At 44.2% G+C, this 21776-nt stretch overlaps 1 protein-coding gene across 3 annotated transcripts in view; it reads left to right on the top strand.

Moving 5' to 3' along the window:
- C1H14orf39 (chromosome 1 C14orf39 homolog) overlaps positions 1–21776 on the top strand; it is a 116503-nt gene that overhangs the window by 58892 nt on the left and 35835 nt on the right. For all 3 annotated transcript variants that reach the window (XM_077265449.1, XM_077265439.1, XM_077265456.1), the window contains exons 6-9: positions 2428–2615; positions 2722–2764; positions 16585–16705; positions 18130–18203. In XM_077265449.1, coding sequence (XP_077121564.1) covers positions 2428–2615; positions 2722–2764; positions 16585–16705; positions 18130–18203 — 426 coding nt within the window. The remainder of the gene's footprint in view (positions 1–2427; positions 2616–2721; positions 2765–16584; positions 16706–18129; positions 18204–21776) is intronic.

Genomic DNA, 21776 nt, shown 5'->3' with positions numbered 1-21776 from the left:
GCTGTAGACAATAGAGTTTATGTGTTTTGGATGGAAACTGTCCCATTTAAGGTATGTTGTACAGCCGATTGGCTTCTGATACAGGGATGTCTCTATTTCATTGTTCTTTAGCTTAATGATGGTGTCCAAAAAGTTCATCTCAGTGCTGGAGTAGTTGAGTGTTAAGTTGACGGTGGGATGAAATTGATTAAACTGTTCGTGGAACGTCTTTAGCTGTTGCTCAGACTCTGTCCAGATAATTAAAATATCATCAATGTAGCAGTAGTAGGCCAGAGGCCTGATGGGACAAGAGAACAAAAACTCGCTTTCAAGCTTGGCCATGAAAAGATTTGCATACTGTGGAGCTATTTTACTTCCCATAGCTGTACCAGTCTCCTGTAGACAAATCTTGTCAAATTCAAAGTAATTGTGAGTGAGGATGAATTTTGTGAGTTTCACCACAGAATCAACATTATTCCCTGTGTTTTCCATGAAGAATTTGCAGGCATTTAATCCATCCTGGTGTGGGATATTGGAGTACAAAGATTCCACATCCATGGTGGCCAGGATGGTTCCTTCTGGTAGAGGACCTATTGCTGCTAGTTTATTCAATAAGTCAGTTGTGTCCTGAATGTAGCTGGGTGTATCCTTTACCAGGGGCTAAAGAATACACTCTACCCATCCAGATACCTGCTCAGTAAGGGTGCCCACACATGAGATAATTGGCCTCCCTGGATTTCCAGATTTGTGGATTTTGGGAAGCATGTAGAATGTCCCTATTCTTGGACTCTCTCGTATCAGGTCATCAGCTCTTATGGATTCGTCAAGCAGACAAGATACCAACTTGTTTAGTTCCTTGTAATAGCCCTGTGTAGGATCCAACTCCAATTTTTTGTAGTAGTGTGTGTCCATAAGTTGTCTGCTTGCTTCTTTCATATAGTCTGATGTGTTCATCATGACTTTTGCACTATTGCACTATTGGTTATTTTTACATCACTATTGTTTATTTTGCTTGCTTTATGAATGAATAACACAAATTTTGTGGTTATTTCATAGAAATAAGTAGGGTTTTCTTACAAATAAGAGGGGTTTGGCGATAGTTGTGAAACTTAGGTACTTTTTGTTTTATTACATTTATAGTTATTAAATGTTTTTTTTTTGCATCTGATTTTTTGTACTCTCCTTTAATACATCACTATGAAGGTCACTGATTACTTTTAGAGCCCAGAAATTTAGATGATTAGATATTATAGGCGTTTTTTTCACTTGTGTCTGTCAGGCGCACTGTACCTGAACTCGGGAGCCAGGGTTAAGAAGTATAAATATTTTTTTTTTTACTATTAATAGTTTTCATGTTTTTGGTGCATTATGGATTCATGTACATGTTATTATGGTAGCCATAGACCCTGTATGTTGAATTCCATATAAATCCCAAATAATGGCATGCTCCACCAGACACCTTAAAGGGAATTGGTCAGCAGAATTTCCCTATGTAATCTGAGAGCAGCATGATGGTAGGGCAGTGTACTTGATTCCAGCGATGTGTCACTTACTGGGATGTGTGTTGCTAGTTCAATAAATTCAGTGTTTTATCAGCAGGAGATTATCACTACAGGACTAGTTGTCTCATACCTCATGGTCTTGCCAAGCTCCCACCACTGATTTGCTGTATACATCTATACAGGAAGCTGCCATCAGGGGTGTGTGTGGGCGGTGGGGAAGGGGGTGCAGGATACAGGGCACAGCATTCAGAGCTCTGCTAGATCTGCAGCAGAGAAAACAGTGACTGTATCAAAATGACAGCAAGCAGCCCAGCAAGTGACCCATCATTGGAATCAGGGTCTCAGCCCATACATCATTCTGCTCTCAGATAACATAGCAAAAATCTTCTGACCCATTCCCTTTAACACTAAACTATCTTTCCCAAGAAGTATAGCACTGTAAGGCTTATGTGAACACAACATCTTTAATACAACATTTTGCTATTCTTTCTTTCACAAAGCTGCTGAAGCAGCTACAGCGGGAGTTTCGCGGTCTTCTTTGTAGCATCTTCGTCCTACATCTTGTATTATATAAAACCACTCAAAGAATGAAAATGTTACTTCTTTTAATTGCTCCAGAGCTTTACGTCCTTTCATTGTGGCAGTTTTGCTGCACTTTTTCAGGTGGATTCCGGGCAGCATCCTCCTGAAAACAACGTCACGTGCACATACCCCATGGTTATATTTTGTTGGCATTTCTGCCTGTGATTTTTTTTAGGTAAAAAATCTGCCCAGCAACTTTTATTTTAACTCATTTGTTTTTTCCTCACCCCCCCCCCCTTTTTTTTTTTTTCCGTCAACTTAGCTATTAACGGGTTTATTTTTTGTGAGATCAGTTGCATTTTACTAGACAATGTATTGGAAAAAAAATTCCAAGTGCGATAAAATTTCGCATTTTTTTCCCAAGTAAAAACTATCAAGAATCTGTGAACAAATGTAAAGATATATTAAAGCAACATGAAGATAAATATAGGGAATTCACATTTGCAAAGGAATACCATGCAATGAAAGAAGAGCTCGATAATGTGCTGAATGTCGTCCAAAAAAACGATGAGCAGCGAGAAAAGAAGGCCAGGATCCTTCAAGATATTTTGGGTACGTGATTTAATCTTTTTTTTTTTACCGCATTTAATTTACAAAATTATATTTTGACTTTTATGAATTCTAATGACATTTGATTTTTTCTTTTTTCTTTTGTTAGAGCCTGCTTCATTTGGATCCTATATTGACTGGAGTTTGAGGCTGTATCCATTTTGCTGCTTCAAATACTTAGTGACTGAACTGACAGAGGGATATAAGTTTAAAGGGGTTGTCCAGGCATATTATATTCATAGCCTGTGATTTGGATAATTCATCAATATCAGATCTGTGGGGGTCCGACAAATGGCACCCACACTGATCAGCTGTTATAAGCTGCTGGAAGAAACACTGAAGACTAGGGTTGAGCGAAACGGGTCGATCATTTTCAAAAGTCGCCGACTTTTGGCTAAGTCGGCGTCTCATGAAACCCGATCCGACCCCTGTGCTTGTCGGCCATGCGGTACGCGACTTTCGCGCCAAAGTCGCGTTTCAATGACGCGAAAAGCGCCATTTCTCAGCCAATGAAGGTGAACGCAGAGTGTGGGCAGCGTGATGACATAGATCCTGGTCCCCACCATCTTAGAGAAGGGCATTGCAGTGATTGGCTTGCTGTCTGCGGCGTCACAGGGGCTATAAAGGGGCGTTCCCGCCGACCGCCATCTTACTGCTGCTGATCTGAGCTTAGGGAGAGGTTGCTGCCGCTTCGTCAGAAGCAGGGATAGCGTTAGGCAGGGTCCACTAACCACCAAACCGCTTGTGCTGCAGCGATTTCCACTGTCCAACACCACCTTCGGTGTGCAGGGACTGTGGAAGCTATTTTTTTTTTTTTTTCCCCTCAGCGCTGTAGCTCATTGGGCTGCCCTAGAAGGCTCCGTGATAGCTGTATTGCTGTGTGTACGCCACTGTGGAAACCAACTGCTTTTTTCAAAGCACATATCCTCTTGTTCCTTCCTTTCTGCACAGCTATCTTTTTTGTTTGTCCACACTTTTTATTTAATTTGTGCATCAGTCCACTCCTATTGCTGCCTGCCATACCTGGCTTACATTACTGCAGGGAGATAGTAATTGTAGGACAGTCCCTGTTTTTTTTTTTTTTGTTTTTTTTGTGGGAGATTAAGATTGGCATTTCTGCTACAGTGCCATCCCTGTGTGTGCCATCTCTCACTGAGTGGGCCATAGAAAGCCTATTTATTTTTTCCGTGATTTGTGTTCTAAATTCTACCTCAACACAAAAACACTACATCAATCAGTGGGAGAAAAATATTGGCCTCAGTCAGGGCTTGTGTGCCACTGCTGTGTGTGCTATCTCTCATTCAGTGGGCTATAGCAAGCCTATTTTTTTTTTTTTTTTTTAATATTATTTGGTTTCTAAAGTCTCCCTGAAAAAAAAAAAATACCTAAAAAAACAGTGGGAGAGTAATATTGCCCTTTCAGCTTGTGTGCCAGTCTTGACTCCTGGGTGTGCCACCTCTCTCCCTCTCATTCAGTGGGCCATAGAAAGCCTATTTATTTTTTTTTTTAAATATTATTGGGTTTCTAAAGTCTCCCTTAAAAAACAAAAAATACATAAAAAAACAGTGGGAGAGTAATATTGCCCTTTCAGCTTGTGTGCCAGGCTTGACTCCTGGGTGTGCCACCTCTCTCCCTCTCATTCAGTGGGCCATAGAAAGCCTATTTATTTTTTTTTTTAAATATTATTGGGTTTCTAAAGTCTCCCTTAAAAAACAAAAAATACATAAAAAAACAGTGGGAGAGTAATATTGCCCTTTCAGCTTGTGTGCCAGTCTTGACTCCTGGGTGTGCCACCTCTCTCCCTCTCATTCAGTGGGCCATAGAAAGCCTATTTATTTTTTTAAAAAAATATTATTGGGTTTCTAAAGTCTCCCTTAAAAAACAAAAAATACATAAAAAAACAGTGGGAGAGTAATATTGCCCTTTCAGCTTGTGTGCCAGGCTTGACTCCTGGGTGTGCCACCTCTCTCCCTCTCATTCAGTGGGCCATAGAAAGCCTTTTTTATTTTTTTTTTTAAATATTATTGGGTTTCTAAAGTCTCCCTTAAAAAAAAAAAAACACATAAAAAAACAGTGGGAGAGTAATATTGCCCTTTCAGCTTGTGTGCCAGTCTTGACTCCTGGGTGTGCCACCTCTCTCTCATTCAGTGGGCCATAGAAAGCATTTTTTTTTTTTTCCTTGATTTGTGTTCTAAAATCTACCTCAACACAAAAACACTACATCAATCAGTGGGAGAAAAATATTGGCCTCAGTCAGGGCTTGTGTGCCACTGCTGTGTGTGCTATCTCTCATTCAGTGGGCTATAGAAAGCCTATTTATTTATTTATTTTTTTTCTTATTATTTGGTTTCTAAAGTCTCCCTGAAAAAAAAAAAAGAAAACATAAAAAAACAGTGGGAGAGTAATATTGCCCTTTCAGCTTGTGTGCCAGTCTTGACTCCTGGGTGTGCCACCTCTCTCCCTCTCATTCAGTGGGCCATAGAAAGCCTATTTATTTTTTTTTAAAAATATTATTGGGTTTCTAAAGTCTCCCTTAAAAAACAAAAAATACATAAAAAAACAGTGGGAGAGTAATATTGCCCTTTCAGCTTGTGTGCCAGTCTTGACTCCTGGGTGTGCCACCTCTCTCTCTCATTCAGTGGGCCATAGAAAGGCTATTTTTTTTTTGGTTTTTTTAATATTATTTGGTTTCTAAAGTCTCCCTGAAAAAAAAAAACAAAACATAAAAAAACAGTGGGAGAGTAATATTGCCCTTTCAGCTTGTGTGCCAGTCTTGACTCCTGGGTGTGCCACCTCTCTCCCTTTCATTCAGTGGGCCATAAAAAGCCTATTTATTTTTTTTAAAAAATATTATTGGGTTTCTATAGTCTCCCTTAAAAAACAAAAAATACATAAAAAAACAGTGGGAGAGTAATATTGCCCTTTCAGCTTGTGTGCCAGTCTTGACTCCTGGGTGTGCCACCTCTCTCCCTCTCATTCAGTGGGCCATAGAAAGCCTATTTATTTTTTTTTTTAAATATTATTGGGTTTCTAAAGTCTCCCTTAAAAAACAAAAAATACATAAAAAAACAGTGGGAGAGTAATATTGCCCTTTCAGCTTGTGTGCCAGGCTTGACTCCTGGGTGTGCCACCTCTCTCCCTCTCATTCAGTGGGCCATAGAAAGCCTATTTATTTTTTTTTTAAATATTATTGGGTTTCTAAAGTCTCCCTTAAAAAACAAAAAATACATAAAAAAACAGTGGGAGAGTAATATTGCCCTTTCAGCTTGTGTGCCAGTCTTGACTCCTGGGTGTGCCACCTCTCTCTCTCATTCAGTGGGCCATAGAAAGGCTATTTTTTTTTTTGGTTTTTTTAATATTATTTGGTTTCTAAAGTCTCCCTGAAATAAAAAAAAAAACTTAAAAAAATAGTGGGAGAGTAATATTGCCCTTTCAGCTTGTGCGCCAGTCTTGACTCCTGGGTGTGCCACCTCTCTCTCTCTAATTGTGGGCCATATAAAGCCTTTTTTTTTTTTTAATATTATTTGGTTTCTAAAGTCTCCCTGAGAAAAAAAAAAAAAAATTAGGTGGGAGATTAATATTGACATTAGTGCTTGAGTGACAGTCCTGCGTGTGTGTCATCTCTGTGATTTTGTGCCACAGAAAACAGAGTGTGTAACATTGTGCCTGATTTTCCTTGTGGTCTCACCAACCTGTTAAGGGATATTGAAATCATACTGAAGTTATAGCTCACCGTGTAAGTTGTTTGACAGCAACAAATAAAGTTACTTTGGTTAAGATTTTAAAACAATGAGGAAGTCTGGTGCAAGAGGTCGTCGTGGGCGTTCATTGTCAGCTGGTAATGATGGTAGTGGTAGTGGAGCATCAGGTGGTCGTGGGGATAAAAATATTCCACCTAAGTCTGGAGCTGTGGAGCCAGTTTCGTCGTCAGGCTACACAAGGCCTCGAACGCTCTCTTTTCTGGGAGTAGGAAAACCGCTTTTAAAGGCGGAGCAGCAACAGCAAGTTTTGGCTTACATTGCAGACTCAGCCTCTAGCTCTTTTGCCTCCTCTTCCGAAACTGGTAAATGTAAAAGCAGCGCGTCGCTTGTGGATGTTCACGGTCAGGGACAAGTCGCTTCCTTGTCCTCCTCAGCAAAAACTACAACAAGAGAGAAGGATGCAGCAGGTGACACAACGGGTCACTCCATGGAGCTCTTTACACATACCGTCCCTGGCTTAGAAAGTGAAACATTTAACAGGCCATGCCCATTACAAGTATATTCTGACATGGAGTGCACTGATGCACAGCCACAGCCAGAGTACTATGCTGCTCCTTTGACTCAGACCACCACATTGCCCTCTCAGGGTACAGATCCACAATCAGACCCTGATGAGACTATGTTGCCCCGCCACGAACGCTATACCACCGACCGACACAGTGACACAGACGAAGTTGCACACGAGCTCGAAGAGGAGGTAATAGATGACCCAGTTATTGACCCCGATTGGCAGCCATTGGGGGAACAGGGTGCAGGCGGCAGTAGTTCAGAAGCGGAGGTGGAGGAGGGGCCGCAGCAGGCATCAACATCGCAACAGGTTCCATCTGCCGGGCCCGTATCTGGCCCAAAACGCGTGTCAAAGCCAAAACCTGTTGGAGCACAGCGTTGCCATCCGGTTAAAGCTCAGTCTGCAATCCCTGAAAAGGGATCCGAGTCTAGGAAGAGTGCAGTCTGGCATTTTTTTAAACAACATCCAACTGATCAGCGCAAAGTCATCTGTCAAAAATGTTCAACTAGCTTAAGCAGAGGTCAGAATCTGAAAAGTCTAAATACTAGTTGCATGCATAGACACTTAACCACCATGCATTTTCAAGCCTGGACTAACTACCAAACGTCCCTCAAGGTTGTAGCACCCTCGGCCAATGAAGCTAGTCAGCAACGCAACATCCCTTCCGTCACTGTAAGGCCACCATTTTCCGCACCACCGGCAGTATCTGTGCAGGTTTCTTTGCCAGCCAAAAGCAGTCAGGGTCAGGGAATCACCAGTTTTGTAGGAGGAAATATTGCATCTAGGGCACCGGCGGAAACAATACCGTCTCCAACCGTCTCTCAGTCTGCCATGTACACCGGCACACCCGAAAGTTCCACGATCTCCAGCTCTCCAGTCCAGCTCACCCTACATGAGACTCTGGTTAGAAAAAGGAAGTACTTATCCTCGCATCCGCGTACACAGTGTTTTAACGCCCACATAGCTAGACTAATCTCGTTAGAGATGATGCCCTACCGGTTAGTTGAAAGCGAAGCTTTCAAAGCCCTGATGGAGTACGCTGAACCACGATACGAGCTACCCAGTCGACACTTTTTTTCCAGAAAAGCCATCCCAGCCCTGCACCAGCATGTTAAACAGCGCATCGTCCATGCACTCAGGCAATCTGTGAGTACAAAGGTGCACCTGACTACAGATGCATGGACCAGTAGGCATGGCCAGGGACGTTATGTGTCCATCACGGCACACTGGGTGAATGTGGTGGATGCAGGGTCCACAGGCGACATCAATTTAGGGACAGTTGTGCCTAGCCCACGGTCTAGGAAACAGTTGGCTGTAGGCGTTCGCACCCCCTCCTCCTCCTCCTCCTCGTCCTCCTGCAGAAGCTACAGCTCTTCCACAGAACGCAGTCTGCCAACCACTCCATCGGCAGATGACACTGTTGCACACCAGTTGTCCCATTATGGGCCAGCTACTGCCAAGCGTCAGCAGGCTGTATTGGCTATGAAGTGCTTGGGCGACAACAGACACACCGCGGAAGTTCTGTCCGAGTTCTTGCAACAAGAAACGCAGTCGTGGCTGGGCACAGTAGATCTTGAGGCAGGCAAGGTAGTGAGTGATAACGGAAGGAATTTCATGGCTGCCATCTCCCTTTCCCAACTGAAACACATTCCTTGCCTGGCTCACACCTTAAACCTGGTGGTGCAGTGCTTATTGAAAACTTATCCTGGGTTCTCCGACCTGCTCCTCAAAGTGCGTGCACTTTGCTCACATATCCGACGTTCGCCTGTACACGCCAGCCGTATGCAGACCTATCAGCGGTCTTTGAACCTTCCCCAGCATCGCCTAATCATAGACGTTGCAACAAGGTGGAACTCAACACTGCACATGCTTCAGAGACTGTGCGAACAGAGGCGTGCTGTTATTTATTTGTGGGAGGATACACGGGCAGGCAGTAGGATGGCAGACATGGAGTTGTCAGGTGTGCAGTGGTCTAAGATACAAGACATGTGTCAAGTCCTTCAGTGTTTTGAGGAATGCACACGGCTGGTTAGTGCAGACAACGCCGTAATAAGCATGAGCATCCCCCTAATGCGTCTGCTGATGCAAAGTTTGACGCACATAAAGGAGCAGGCGTCTGCACCAGAGGAAGAGGAAAGCCTTGATGACAGTCAGCCATTGTCTGGTCAGGGCAGTGTACAGGACGAGGTAGCGGGCGAAGAGGAGGTGGAGGACGAGGAGGATGATGGGGATGAGTATATTTTTAATGCCGAACCTTTCCCGGGGGCACAGGAAATTGGTTGCGTGTCACGGCCGGGTTCTGGTTTTTTGAGGGACACAAGTGACGTAGATTTGCCTGCAACTGCCCCTCAACCAATCACAACCGGAGATTTGACAACTGGAACTTTGGCCCACATGGCGGATTATGCCTTACGTATCCTAAAAAGGGACACACGCATTACGAAAATGATGAACGATGACGATTACTGGTTGGCCTGCCTCCTTGATCCACGCTATAAAGGCAAATTGCAAAATATTATGCCACATGAGAACTTGGAACTAATATTAGCAACCAAACAATCAACTCTTGTTGACCGTTTGCTTCAGGCATTCCCAGCACACAGCGCACGTGATCGTTCTCACACGAGCTCCAGGGGGCAGCAGACTAGGAGTGTTAGGGGTGCACACATCAGAAGTGGCGTTGGACAGAGGGGTTTTCTGACCAGGTTGTGGAGTGATTTTGCTATGACCGCAGACAGGACAGGTACTGCTGCATCAATTGAAAGTGACAGGAGACAACATTTGTCCAGTATGGTTACTAACTATTTTTCATCCCTTATCGATGTTCTCCCTCAACCGTCATTCCCATTTGATTACTGGGCCTCCAAATTAGACACCTGGCCAGAATTGGCAGAATATGCATTGCAGGAGCTTGCTTGCCCGGCAGCAAGTGTCCTATCAGAAAGAGTATTCAGTGCTGCAGGTTCAATATTAACCGAAAAAAGGACTCGTCTGGCTACCCAAAATGTTGACGATCTAACATTCATTAAAATGAACCACAACTGGATTTCGAAATCTTTTGCCCCACCTTGCCCGGCCGACACCTAGCTTTCCTATGAAAGGCTCTTGCCTGTGAATTACTTTTCTAATGTCTAATTTGCTGCAGCTGATTGTACAGCATACGACATGTTTACACCTCCCTAAATGGCCAAACTCCCCACACGGGGCCGTGGTATCGCGACTTGGCGCAAGCACCCGTGAGACTGCTGTTTGTCTGAAGAGGTGGGTGTGCTCGCTTTTGGTTGACGGCATTGCTACTGGGTCCCTCATAGTACAATGTAGTGTCTCTGGCGGTGGTGGTGCGCACCCAACGTCAGACACACCGTTGTAACATGAGGGGCCCTGGGGCGGTCCCGCCGGCCTCTAGAGAGTTCCCCCCTACGCCAGCTCAAAATGTGCTCTACCACATGCAAAATTATGTCGCACAGCTCCACCAATCTTTAGTCTATTCGCTGACATCATTCAATGTCTGGCACTGACAATACAAATTTGTAGACATCTACGATGCAACTTAAAGTAGTCTGTGTCTGTGTCCTATATTGGCACCATTAAATAGTTACTGCCAAATTACTATGTCAGAAACTCAGCAGATGAGCCCACCCCTGTACCTAAGTATGCCACCTTTTTTTTTGTTTTGGTTGTTTTGCGAGACATTAACATCTATTTATATTTTGGGAGTACTGGGACAGACACTCCTTGCACTACTCCTCCACTCACCACCAAGCTGCCCGTGTATCCATGTAACCGCTGTAAAACTGCCATGAGCCTATTGTTTGTTATTTTAGGCCTTTGAAGCCTGTCTGCGGTCCCTCCTTCCACTAGTCCTCCACTGACCAGACCACTGCTGCCCGTGTACCCCTGGAACCAATTATAAAGTGCCTACAGCCAGCCCATTTTTTTATGTTAGGCCTTTGAAGCCTGTCTGCGGTCCCTCCTTCCACTAGTCCTCCACTGGCCAGACCACTGCTGCCCGTGTACCCCTGGAACCAATTATAAAGTGCCTACAGCCAGCCCATTTTCTTATGTTAGGCCTTTGAAGCCTGTCTGCGGGCCCTACTTTTAATACTCCTCCACTGACCACCAAGCTGCCTGCCCGTGTATCCATGTAACCGCTGTAAAACTGCCATGAGCCTATTGTTTGTTATTTTAGGCCTTTGAAGCCTGTCTGCGGTCCCTCCTTCCACTAGTCCTCCACTGACCAGACCACTGCTGCCCGTGTACCCCTGGAACCAATTATAAAGTGCCTACAGCCAGCCCATTTTTTTTATGTTAGGCCTTTGAAGCCTGTCTGCGGTCCCTCCTTCCACTAGTCCTCCACTGGCCAGACCACTGCTGCCCGTGTACCCCTGGAACCAATTATAAAGTGCCTACAGCCAGCCCATTTTCTTATGTTAGGCCTTTGAAGCCTGTCTGCGGTCCCTACTTTAAATACTCCTCCACTGACCACCAAGCTGCCTGCCCGTGTATCCATGTAACCGCTGTAAAACTGCCATGAGCCTATTGTTTGTTATTTTAGGCCTTTGAAGCCTGTCTGCGGTCCCTCCTTCCACTAGTCCTCCACTGACCAGACCACTGCTGCCCGTGTACCCCTGGAACCAATTATAAAGTGCCTACAGCCAGCCCATTTTTTTATGTTAGGCCTTTGAAGCCTGTCTGCGGTCCCTCCTTCCACTAGTCCTCCACTGGCCAGACCACTGCTGCCCGTGTACCCCTGGAACCAATTATAAAGTGCCTACAGCCAGCCCATTTTCTTATGTTAGGCCTTTGAAGCCTGTCTGCGGTCCCTACTTTAAATACTCCTCCACTGACCACCAAGCTGCCTGCCCGTGTATCCATGTAACCGCTGTAAAACTGCCATGAGCCTATTGTTTGTTATTTTAGGCCTTTGAAGCCTGTCTGCGGTCCCTCCTTCCACTAGTCCTCCACTGACCAGACCACTGCTGCCCGTGTACCCCTGGAACCAATTATAAAGTGCCTACAGCCAGCCCATTTTTTTATGTTAGGCCTTTGAAGCCTGTCTGCGGTCCCTCCTTCCACTAGTCCTCCACTGGCCAGACCACTGCTGCCCGTGTACCCCTGGAACCAATTATAAAGTGCCTACAGCCAGCCCATTTTCTTATGTTAGGCCTTTGAAGCCTGTCTGCGGTCCCTACTTTAAATACTCCTCCACTGACCACCAAGCTGCCTGCCCGTGTATCCATGTAACCGCTGTAAAACTGCCATGAGCCTATTGTTTGTTATTTTAGGCCTTTGAAGCCTGTCTGCGGTCCCTCCTTCCACTAGTCCTCCACTGACCAGACCACTGCTGCCCGTGTACCCCTGGAACCAATTATAAAGTGCCTACAGCCAGCCCATTTTTTTTATGTTAGGCCTTTGAAGCCTGTCTGCGGTCCCTCCTTCCACTAGTCCTCCACTGGCCAGACCACTGCTGCCCGTGTACCCCTGGAACCAATTATAAAGTGCCTACAGCCAGCCCATTTTCTTATGTTAGGCCTTTGAAGCCTGTCTGCGGTCCCTACTTTAAATACTCCTCCACTGACCACCAAGCTGCCTGCCCGTGTATCCATGTAACCGCTGTAAAACTGCCATGAGCCTATTGTTTGTTATTTTAGGCCTTTGAAGCCTGTCTGCGGTCCCTCCTTCCACTAGTCCTCCACTGACCAGACCACTGCTGCCCGTGTACCCCTGGAACCAATTATAAAGTGCCTACAGCCAGCCCATTTTTTTATGTTAGGCCTTTGAAGCCTGTCTGCGGTCCCTCCTTCCACTAGTCCTCCACTGGCCAGACCACTGCTGCCCGTGTACCCCTGGAACCAATTATAAAGTGCCTACAGCCAGCCCATTTTCTTATGTTAGGCCTTTGAAGCCTGTCTGCGGTCCCTACTTTAAATACTCCTCCACTGACCACCAAGCTGCCTGCCCGTGTATCCATGTAACCGCTGTAAAACTGCCATGAGCCTATTGTTTGTTATGTTAGGCCTTTGATAGCCTGTCTGCGGTCCCTACTTTAAATACTCCTCCACTCACCACCAAGCTGCCTGCCCGTCTATCCATGTAACCGCTGTAAAACTGCAATGAGCCTATTGTTTGTTATTTTAGGCCTTTGATAGCCTGTCTGCGGCCCCTACTTGCAATACTCCTCCACTGACCACAATGCTGCCTGGAGTGCCTGCCTGTGTATCCATGTAACCGATGTAAAACTGCCATGACTGCCTACTGTTTGTTATTTTAGGCCTTTGATAGCCTGTCTGCAGCCCCTACTTGCAATACTCCTCCACTGACCACACCAATGCTGCCCGTGTACCCCTGGAACCTATTTAAAAGTTCATAGAGCCTAGTTATATATTTTATTTACTATTAATAAGGCCATGATGGACTACGCTGTACCACGCTACAAGCTAACCAGTCGACACTTCTTTTGCGAGAAAAGCCATCCCAACCCTCCACCAGCATGTAGAAGACCGCATTGTCCATGCACTCTGGCAATCTGTGAGTACAAAGGTGCACCTGACAACAGACGCATGGACCTGTAGGCATGGCCACGGAAGATTACGTGTCCATTACGGCGCAATGGGTTAATGTGGTGGATGCATGGTCCACAGGGGACAGCCTACTAAGTCTGTCTGCAGTCCCTAATTCAAATTGTCCTCCACTGTCTAAATCGGAGCTTCCACCTTCTGGCTTTCGGCCTATAGTATCAGAAATTAAACTGCATTTGGCCTTCAACTTTGGTTAGGGCCTACTAACGGCTTCTGCCCCTCCCTGGTGTTGCCCTCAACTAAATAAAGCTGAGCTTCAACCTTCTGCTCCAAATTACCATTTTAAAAAATGCAATAGGCTTTTCCGGCCTACTAAAGGTGTCTGTCTGTGTGCCCCTGCCTGGTGTTGTCCTCAACTAAATAAAGCTGAGCTTCAACCTTCCGGCTCTCATTAAGTGGTTTTAAAAAAAAAAAATGGTGGTTAGGGCCTACTAACGGCTTCTGCCCCTCCCTGGTGTTGCCCTCAACTAAATAAAGCTGAGCTTCAACCTTCTGCTCCAAATTACCATTTTAAAAAATGCAATAGGCTTTTCCGGCCTACTAAAGGTGTCTGCCCCTCCCTGGTGTTGTCCTCAACTGAACAAAGCTGAGCTTCCACATTCTGGCTTTCGCCCTATACTATCAGATATTAAACTGCATTTGGCCTACTAGTGTGGTTAGGCCCTTGAAACAGTGTCTGCTGCTCTTGGGTTTGCTACTCCACTGAACAAAGCAATGCCGCCTGTTTAGTCCTGTTACCAATTTTGAACTGCATGTAGCCTACTTTATTCTTTGGCCCTATATCTGTTTCCTCCTCATCCTGCCCATTGCCCAGCCACTGCTAAATGAGTCTGCTGGTACATTGACCTAGACCACTACATTCCCCTTGTACTCTACACAGCCAGAATCTGACCCTGCTGAAAGTAAGGTTCCCCTTCCCGCATGTTATACCACCTTACACAGGGACAAAGAGGAAGGTGCAGATGAAAGTGCAGGTTCCTTCATCAGGTGGGGGGGCATACTCGTTGGCGACGTCACTGGCACAGGGCCCCTCAGAGTACGCAAAAGTGTCGCTGCTGGTGGGAGGCGCCCCCGCCATGCAAACACACCGCCGTACTTTGAGGGGCCCTGTGCCAGTGGCAATGCGAACGAGTGGGCCCCCCCCTGCTTGCTCAGGATCACAGCACTTGCAACTTTTAAATACTTACCTTTCCCTGCAACACCGCCGTGACGTAGTCCGCATTTCCTGGGCCCACGAAAAACTTGAGCCAGCCCTACTCCCCCCACAACTTTCCCCCAATTCCCTATGCCCAACTATTATTATACAGTTAATTAAGATTGGCAAGCTTCAGAAACAAGAATGGATGTTTTTGGCATTAAAATGGGCACTGTAGGTGTTTTCCTGGCCTCCACTCACTGCCGACTATGCTTCCCCATTGACTTGCATTGGGTTTCGTGTTTCGGTCGATCCCCGACTTTTAGCGATAATCGGCCGACTGCACTCGACTCGACTCTGGACAAAATCGGGTTTCCCAAAACCCTACTCGATCTTAAAAAAATGAAAGTCGCTCAACCCTACTGAAGACTACAGCTCTGTTCAATGTGTAGCAGCCTCTGTCGAGAACTACACATCAGCTCTAATTTAAGAAAGTAGGAGATAATCTGCAGCACTCGGCAGCGGCTCCCTAGTTATGAGAATAGGAGCTGATCTGTAGTTCTCGGGAGCAGATGCTCCACATTGAACAGACACCCACTAATCTGATATTGTGGACTTATCCAGAGGATAGGCCACCTATATTATGTGCCCAGACAACCCTTTTAAGTGAGAGACAGAATTTAAAAGTTATCCTGGAATTTAACTTCATGGTCTTCCCTTAGAAAAGGCCATCAGTATATGATTACATGGATCCTATCCCCAAAAAGGGGCTAAGATGTAGAACTAGACACAGCCAAATAAAGCTGCAGGAGCTGGAGGATTCTGAGCTTCACATGTGTGAAAGAAATAAGCAATATATATTACAGAGCAGGGGGCGACTAGATGGGTTTAGGTTAATGAGTTTCCATAAAAAACGTATTATATTGAACGAGGGTACTGGAGTAATTTCTGAATCCCCTAACTTGGCCAACAAATTAGTTTTTGCCACTACTGCCCTATATTGGTTTGTTTTCTCTGTAGCATAAAATTATACAGTGGTTTCTTTCTAATATCATTGATTGTAGTAATTTCAGCAACAAAAACACAAAAAAACAAAAACACAAAACGTGACACTGTTTTCCAAGACCCGTAACTTTTTATCTTCTTGTCCATGGAGCTGTTTGATGGCTTATTTTTTTGCTTGCGGAGCTGACTATTTTATTCAATTTAAGGGTACATATGATATTTTGGTAAAAAAAAATTTACTATATTGTTTGGGGTGAGCAGTGACTGAATAGTGGCTATTCTGGGGTTTCAATTTTTCTTTCTTTTTGCTGTTTTAACGTATGGTTCAATAAGTTAATATGTTGATTGGACTTTTTCTGAACAATACCAAATATGTTTATTTTTTGTATTTTTTTATTTTTTTATTTTTAATAAGGGAAAAGAGGAGTCGATTTGAAGTTTTATATTTTTATTTATTTTTTTAAAAAGCTTATTTTTAGTTCTTTTGAACTTGTTATCATTTACACTATATACTGCCATACAAGGGTATTGTAGTATAGAATAATATCGTCGTTCTCCCATGAAGCTCAGCCTGTGGCTGGGCTTCACAGTAGGACCAAGATGGTAGTAATAGGAGCCTTCAGAAGGCTCCCAGCTGCCATGTTAACCCAGTGGTTCTCCACTATGTGACGTTATTTCGATGCTGCTGTCAGAGATTGACAGCAAGATTTTATTGGTTAAACTGTGGCAATCAGAGCTGCAGTTAGAGGCATAGATGTAACACAGTCGGCATCTTCCATGTGTAAAGCAGACTGAACTCCTGAGCTTCTTACATTCCTTATAGACCTGTGACAAAGATATAGATAGTTAATGGGTTAAGTTTATAAAATCGATGTGTATTGTATTGCATAGAAGGAAATGAGAAAATTGAGTTCCCTAGTAATCGCCGCACAGTTTGATTTATGTAATGACAAAATATAAGTTATTCTTTTACTTACCTTGTAAGTGCAACCCTAAGAAAAAACACCAATGAAACCATCCATCTTATTTCTCAAACTTCACATACAACATCCGAAATGATGCAGAAAATCGATCAACTTGAAGAGAAGATAAAATATATTAATGAGGTAAATTTAAATAAAAAAAGAAAAATGCATATCTTTACTTGAAACTTTGTGCTGTGTCACTCTGCCCAATGCAGGGAACCTATAAGACAGCACATTTCAGCCACAAGGCCCCTTCATATGGCCATAAACATTTGATGGCTGTTGTCAATTCTTTGGCCAATCATTCAGCTCACAACCATCTTCGCCAACTCTCCCATACACAGGAATACTTGTCCGCCAACCACTCTATGTTCTCTATGAGAAAGCTACCAGCTGTGATGTCGGCTGGCGGCTAACTCGGGGAGAACAATGTGATCAGCCGTCCAAAATCGGACATGACTGATCAACATTTTCCTCAACGATCAGTCAGCCGGTGCATCCATACACATTAGACCACCTGCCAAAACTGGTGATATCTACAGGTTTAGCCAACAATTCTGTATGTGGGCCTTAAAGGGGTATTCCCATCTCCAAGATCCTATCCCAATATGTACTAGGTGTAATATTAATGATATTAGCAAATACCTCCAATTAGAAATGCAGTATAGTTTTTCTGATTCACTAGTTTCTGAGGCACTTTCCCCATGTGCAGGCATTGCAGGATCTTAGGTATCCATGATTAACGACCCCTGATATAGTAACAGTTAGTTAGCTAGTTGTTAGTGGTCATAACCAGTCAGACTCCAGTTCAAAACACTTACTATGACATACAAAGCCATCCACACCTCCTCCATACATCTGTGACATGGTCTCCCGGTACTTACCTACACGCAACCTTCGATCCTCACAAGATCTCCTTCTCTACTCCCCTCTTATCTCTTCTTCCCCCAACCGCATCCAAGACTTCTCCCGTGCTTCCTCCCTACTCTGGAACTCTCTACCCCAACACATCAGACTCTCGCCTACCACGGAAACTTTCAAAAGGAACCTGAAGACCCACCTCTTCCGACAAGCCTACAACCTGCAGTGATCCTCAACCTACTGAACCACCGCACAACCAGCTCTACCCTCTCCTAGTGTATCCTCACCCATCCCCTGCAGACTGTTAGCCCTCGCGGGCAGGGTCCTCCCTCCTTCTGTACCTGTTAGTGCCTTATTTTTTGCTCATGTTTATTGTATTTGAATATATTTGCCCCCTTTTTCACATGTAAAGCGCTATGGAATAAATGGCGCTATAAAAATGTATAATAATAATAATAATAACCATGGATACCTAAGGTCCCGCAATGCCTGCATATGAGGAAAGAGACATAGCGAATTAGAAAAACTATACTACATTTCTAATTGGAGTTATTTGCTAATATTATTTATACTACACCTGCTATATATTGGAATAGGATCATGGAGATGTGAACACCACTTTCAGTCGTGTAGAAAGCAGGTGTACACATTTAAGTTGGTATTAAAATCATATTTAATAAGGTTAAACTTTTTTCTTTCTCCAGCATAACAAAGATATATCTGACAAGGAAAATGAAACTAGAAGAAAAGAATCTAACACAAATAACACGACTGAAGTGTGAGGTTTCCAATTAACTAATTACCGTACATAAATTTGTAGATTATTTCTAAAGTTTTATAACTGTTTTTTTTTGTGTTTCCATCATCTACCGTATATACTCGAGTATAAGCCGAGATTTTCAGCCCACTTTTTTGGGCTGAAAGTGATCCTCTCGGCTTATACTCGAGTCAGCGTCGGCGGGGGGTCGGCGGGTGAGGGGGAGCGGCGCGGTGACATACTTACCTGCTCCTGGCGCTGTCCCTGCATGTCCCATGGTCTCTGGGCAGCTCTTCCTGTGTTCAGCGGTCACGTGGTACCGCTCATTAAAGTAATGAATATGCACGCATATTCATTACTGTAATGAGCGGTACGTGACCGCTGAACACAGGAAGATGCCGCCGCCTCCCGGAGACCATCTGACAGTGAGACGCTGCCAGGGACCGCGCCGGGAGCAGGTGAGTATATCGGGGGAGGTGAACATTGTGCGATAGTCACCTTCCTCATTCCACCTCTGCGCACTGCTCTGTCTTCCATCCTCTGGCTGTGACTGTTCAGCTCAGCGGGCACGATGACGCGATTTGTGTGTGCTGCCCTCTGCCTGAACAGTCAGTGCAGAGGATGGAAGACAGAGCGGCGCGTGGAACGAGGAAGGTGACTATCGCTGGTGCCGGGGGCCTGAGCGAAGAGAGGTGAGGATGTGATTTTTTTATTTTAATCGCAGCAACAGCAAATGGGGCAAATGTGTGGAGCATCTTATGAGGCATAATGTGTGGAGCATCTCATGGGGCCATAATGTGTGGAGCATCTCATGGGACCATAATGTTTGAAGCATCTAATGGGACCTCAATGTATGGAGCATCTTATGGGGCCATAATGTGTGGAGCATCTCATGGGGCCATAATGTGTGGAGCATCTCATGGGGCCACAATGTGTGGAGCATCTCATGGGGCGATAATGTGTGGAGCATCGTATGGGGCCACAATGTGTGGAGCATCTCATGGGGCATAATGTGTGGAGCATCTCATGGGGCCATAATGTGTGGAGCATCTCATGGGGCCATAATGTGTGGAGCATCTCATGGGGCATAATGTGTGGAGCATCTCATGGGGCCATAATGTGTGGAGCATCGTATGGGGCCACAATGTGTGGAGCATCTCATGGGGCCACAATGTATGGAGCATCTAATGGGGCATCAATGTATGGAGCATCTTATGGGGCCATAATGTGTGGAGCATCTTATGGGGCCATAATGTGTGGAGCATCTTATGTGGCATAATGTGCGGAGCTTCTTATTGGGCCATAATATGTGGAGCATCTTATGGGGCCATAATGTATGGAGCATCTTATGGAGCATAATGTGTGGAGTATCTCATGGAGTATAATGTGTGGAGCATCTTATGGGGCATAATGTGCGGAGCATCTTATTGGGCCATAATATGTGGAGCATCTTATGGGGCCATTATTAACCTTTGTGCAGCATTATATGGAGCATATTTTAATATGGAGCATTATATGGGGCGTATTTTGTATGGAGCATTATATGGGGCCCATCATGAACTGGATGGAGCATTATATGGGACTCCTGATTCAATATGGATATTCAAAAACACTTAACCTACTGATATCTCAATTAATTTTACTTTTATTGGTATCTATTTTTATTTTTGACATTTACCGGTAGCTGCTGCATTTTCCACCCTAGGCTTATACTCGAGTCATTAAGTTTTCCCAGTTTTTTGTGGCAAAATTAGGGGGGTCGGCTTATACTCGGGTCGGCTTATACTCGAGTATATACGGTATTTTTGCTGCATTTTAGGAAGAAACGGTGAAACAAATAGATAAGTTATCATCTCTTGAAGTTGTCCACCTCTGGGGATATTGTTTGTATTTTTTTTCTATTTAAATGCATGTATTCGTGGCTAAAAACTATTATTGCAGTTTGGTTCCATTAAAAATGTGGCTTTTTCAGGCGCTTTGTTGCCTGCACATTCAAATTTCATGTGGTCTGTGGTCATAAATCAGCTGAGAGGAGCTAAAAAAGACCCAGACAGACACAAGAGTTACAAACTTACCCATTGGACCATCAGAACAAGCCCACTGATGGATTCTCAGTTAACTCATTCTTCAGCCATCAATAGACCGGGCAGATGGAAAAAATGGTGCAAAATTTTAAATGAATCTCAGTAACAAATGTTATTTTTAGGCAAAAATACATCTATTTACGTAAGAAGAAAATTGTCCCGAAGGTGAATAACTCCTTTAATCTCAATAAATTGAAGGTAGCTAAGAGTCTAAACCTTTTTTTTAAGAAAGCAGCAAAAATTCCATCTGGCATGGCATATCCTTTGGTTATGCTATAAATGTTTGATAGGCGGGGGAGCTGCTCATCATCACCACTAATCAGTTCTGTTAGTGGTGTATATGGAAATCATGAGTCCCCATAGCGAAACTCCAAACTGAGCACCTTTGCGTAGGAGCAGCGAGACCATCGGTGGAGTCATGGCAGGGTCATGTCCAGGGGCAAAAAATCCATTGGTGTAACCTGTACATCCCAGAGACCCAAGAGGTAAGGGAGACACTACCACCTCTAAAGCAGTAAGCAACTTTTGTCACAGACTCATTGAGGGGCCCTCTTCTCTATGTATCCACCACTGGTCATGGCACAGGGCATAGTCAAAGAAGGTTGGCCAGAAATGTCAAAAGACTTGTCTGACCACCAGCAAGCAAAGCATCTCTCTGCGGAATCTGTTGACGTGTCTGTCCACAGGGGTGCCGAGTCCCTGGGAATTGGGAACAGACTTAGAGAAGTGAGCGGACTCCAAGCAGGGGGTGAGTCCCTCCCCCAAACTCACAGACCCCAGAGCAACTGCGCAGTCTGCCTCTATTGGAGATATGCCAATGAGTCCCTTTTCTTGGCAGAAACATGGGTGAGCATTCCCGGTCACACTTTGAGACAATGCTTTGGGGAAGGTCCATTCATTGCAATAGTCATTTCCATGTGTCCCATTAATTATTATGGAGAATGGCCATATAAGGAGTCACCTATCTTCCTCTCCACCAAAAAGGCCAAAAAACATTCTCCAGATCAATAAAGAAATCTAACCCATTTAAAAATAATATTCAAAGATCTAGTTAAATCAGAAAATATATGACAATGAATACATATTTAGGAAAATCCATATTGTATTGGCAGACAACTACAAAGGGTGCACACTGAATACATATAATAGCCGGCATGTAAAAAGCAGTAAAAAATGTAAAAAATGAAATACACCAGCACAAAAATAGAAAAGTGTTAATAAATCATGTACGATCAGACATGCATCAGTTATCTTTTCCAATGTGATTTTTCTCCAAAGTCTAATGTCCTAAAAATAAATATGGTATAAATTGACTTTGCTCTCTGCATACCACTAACTTCTAGTTAATCACACTGCAGTATGCAGTAGGGTGGATTGCCGAAATGTCATTCATCTGACACAGAAGAAAATAATGGTTTGCTTTGTATTAGATCACTTCAGCAGTCCTAGCCTTATTAGATCCTGTTGAGTGCTTTTTGTGCTTTCTATATCTGGAGAATACTTAGGGATA

Source organism: Ranitomeya variabilis, chromosome 1 (genome assembly GCF_051348905.1).
Source record: "Ranitomeya variabilis isolate aRanVar5 chromosome 1, aRanVar5.hap1, whole genome shotgun sequence".
NCBI lineage: Eukaryota > Metazoa > Chordata > Amphibia > Anura > Dendrobatidae > Ranitomeya > Ranitomeya variabilis.
Note: the sequence above shows the minus strand (reverse complement) of the source record. Positions and strands in the feature narration are given on the sequence as shown.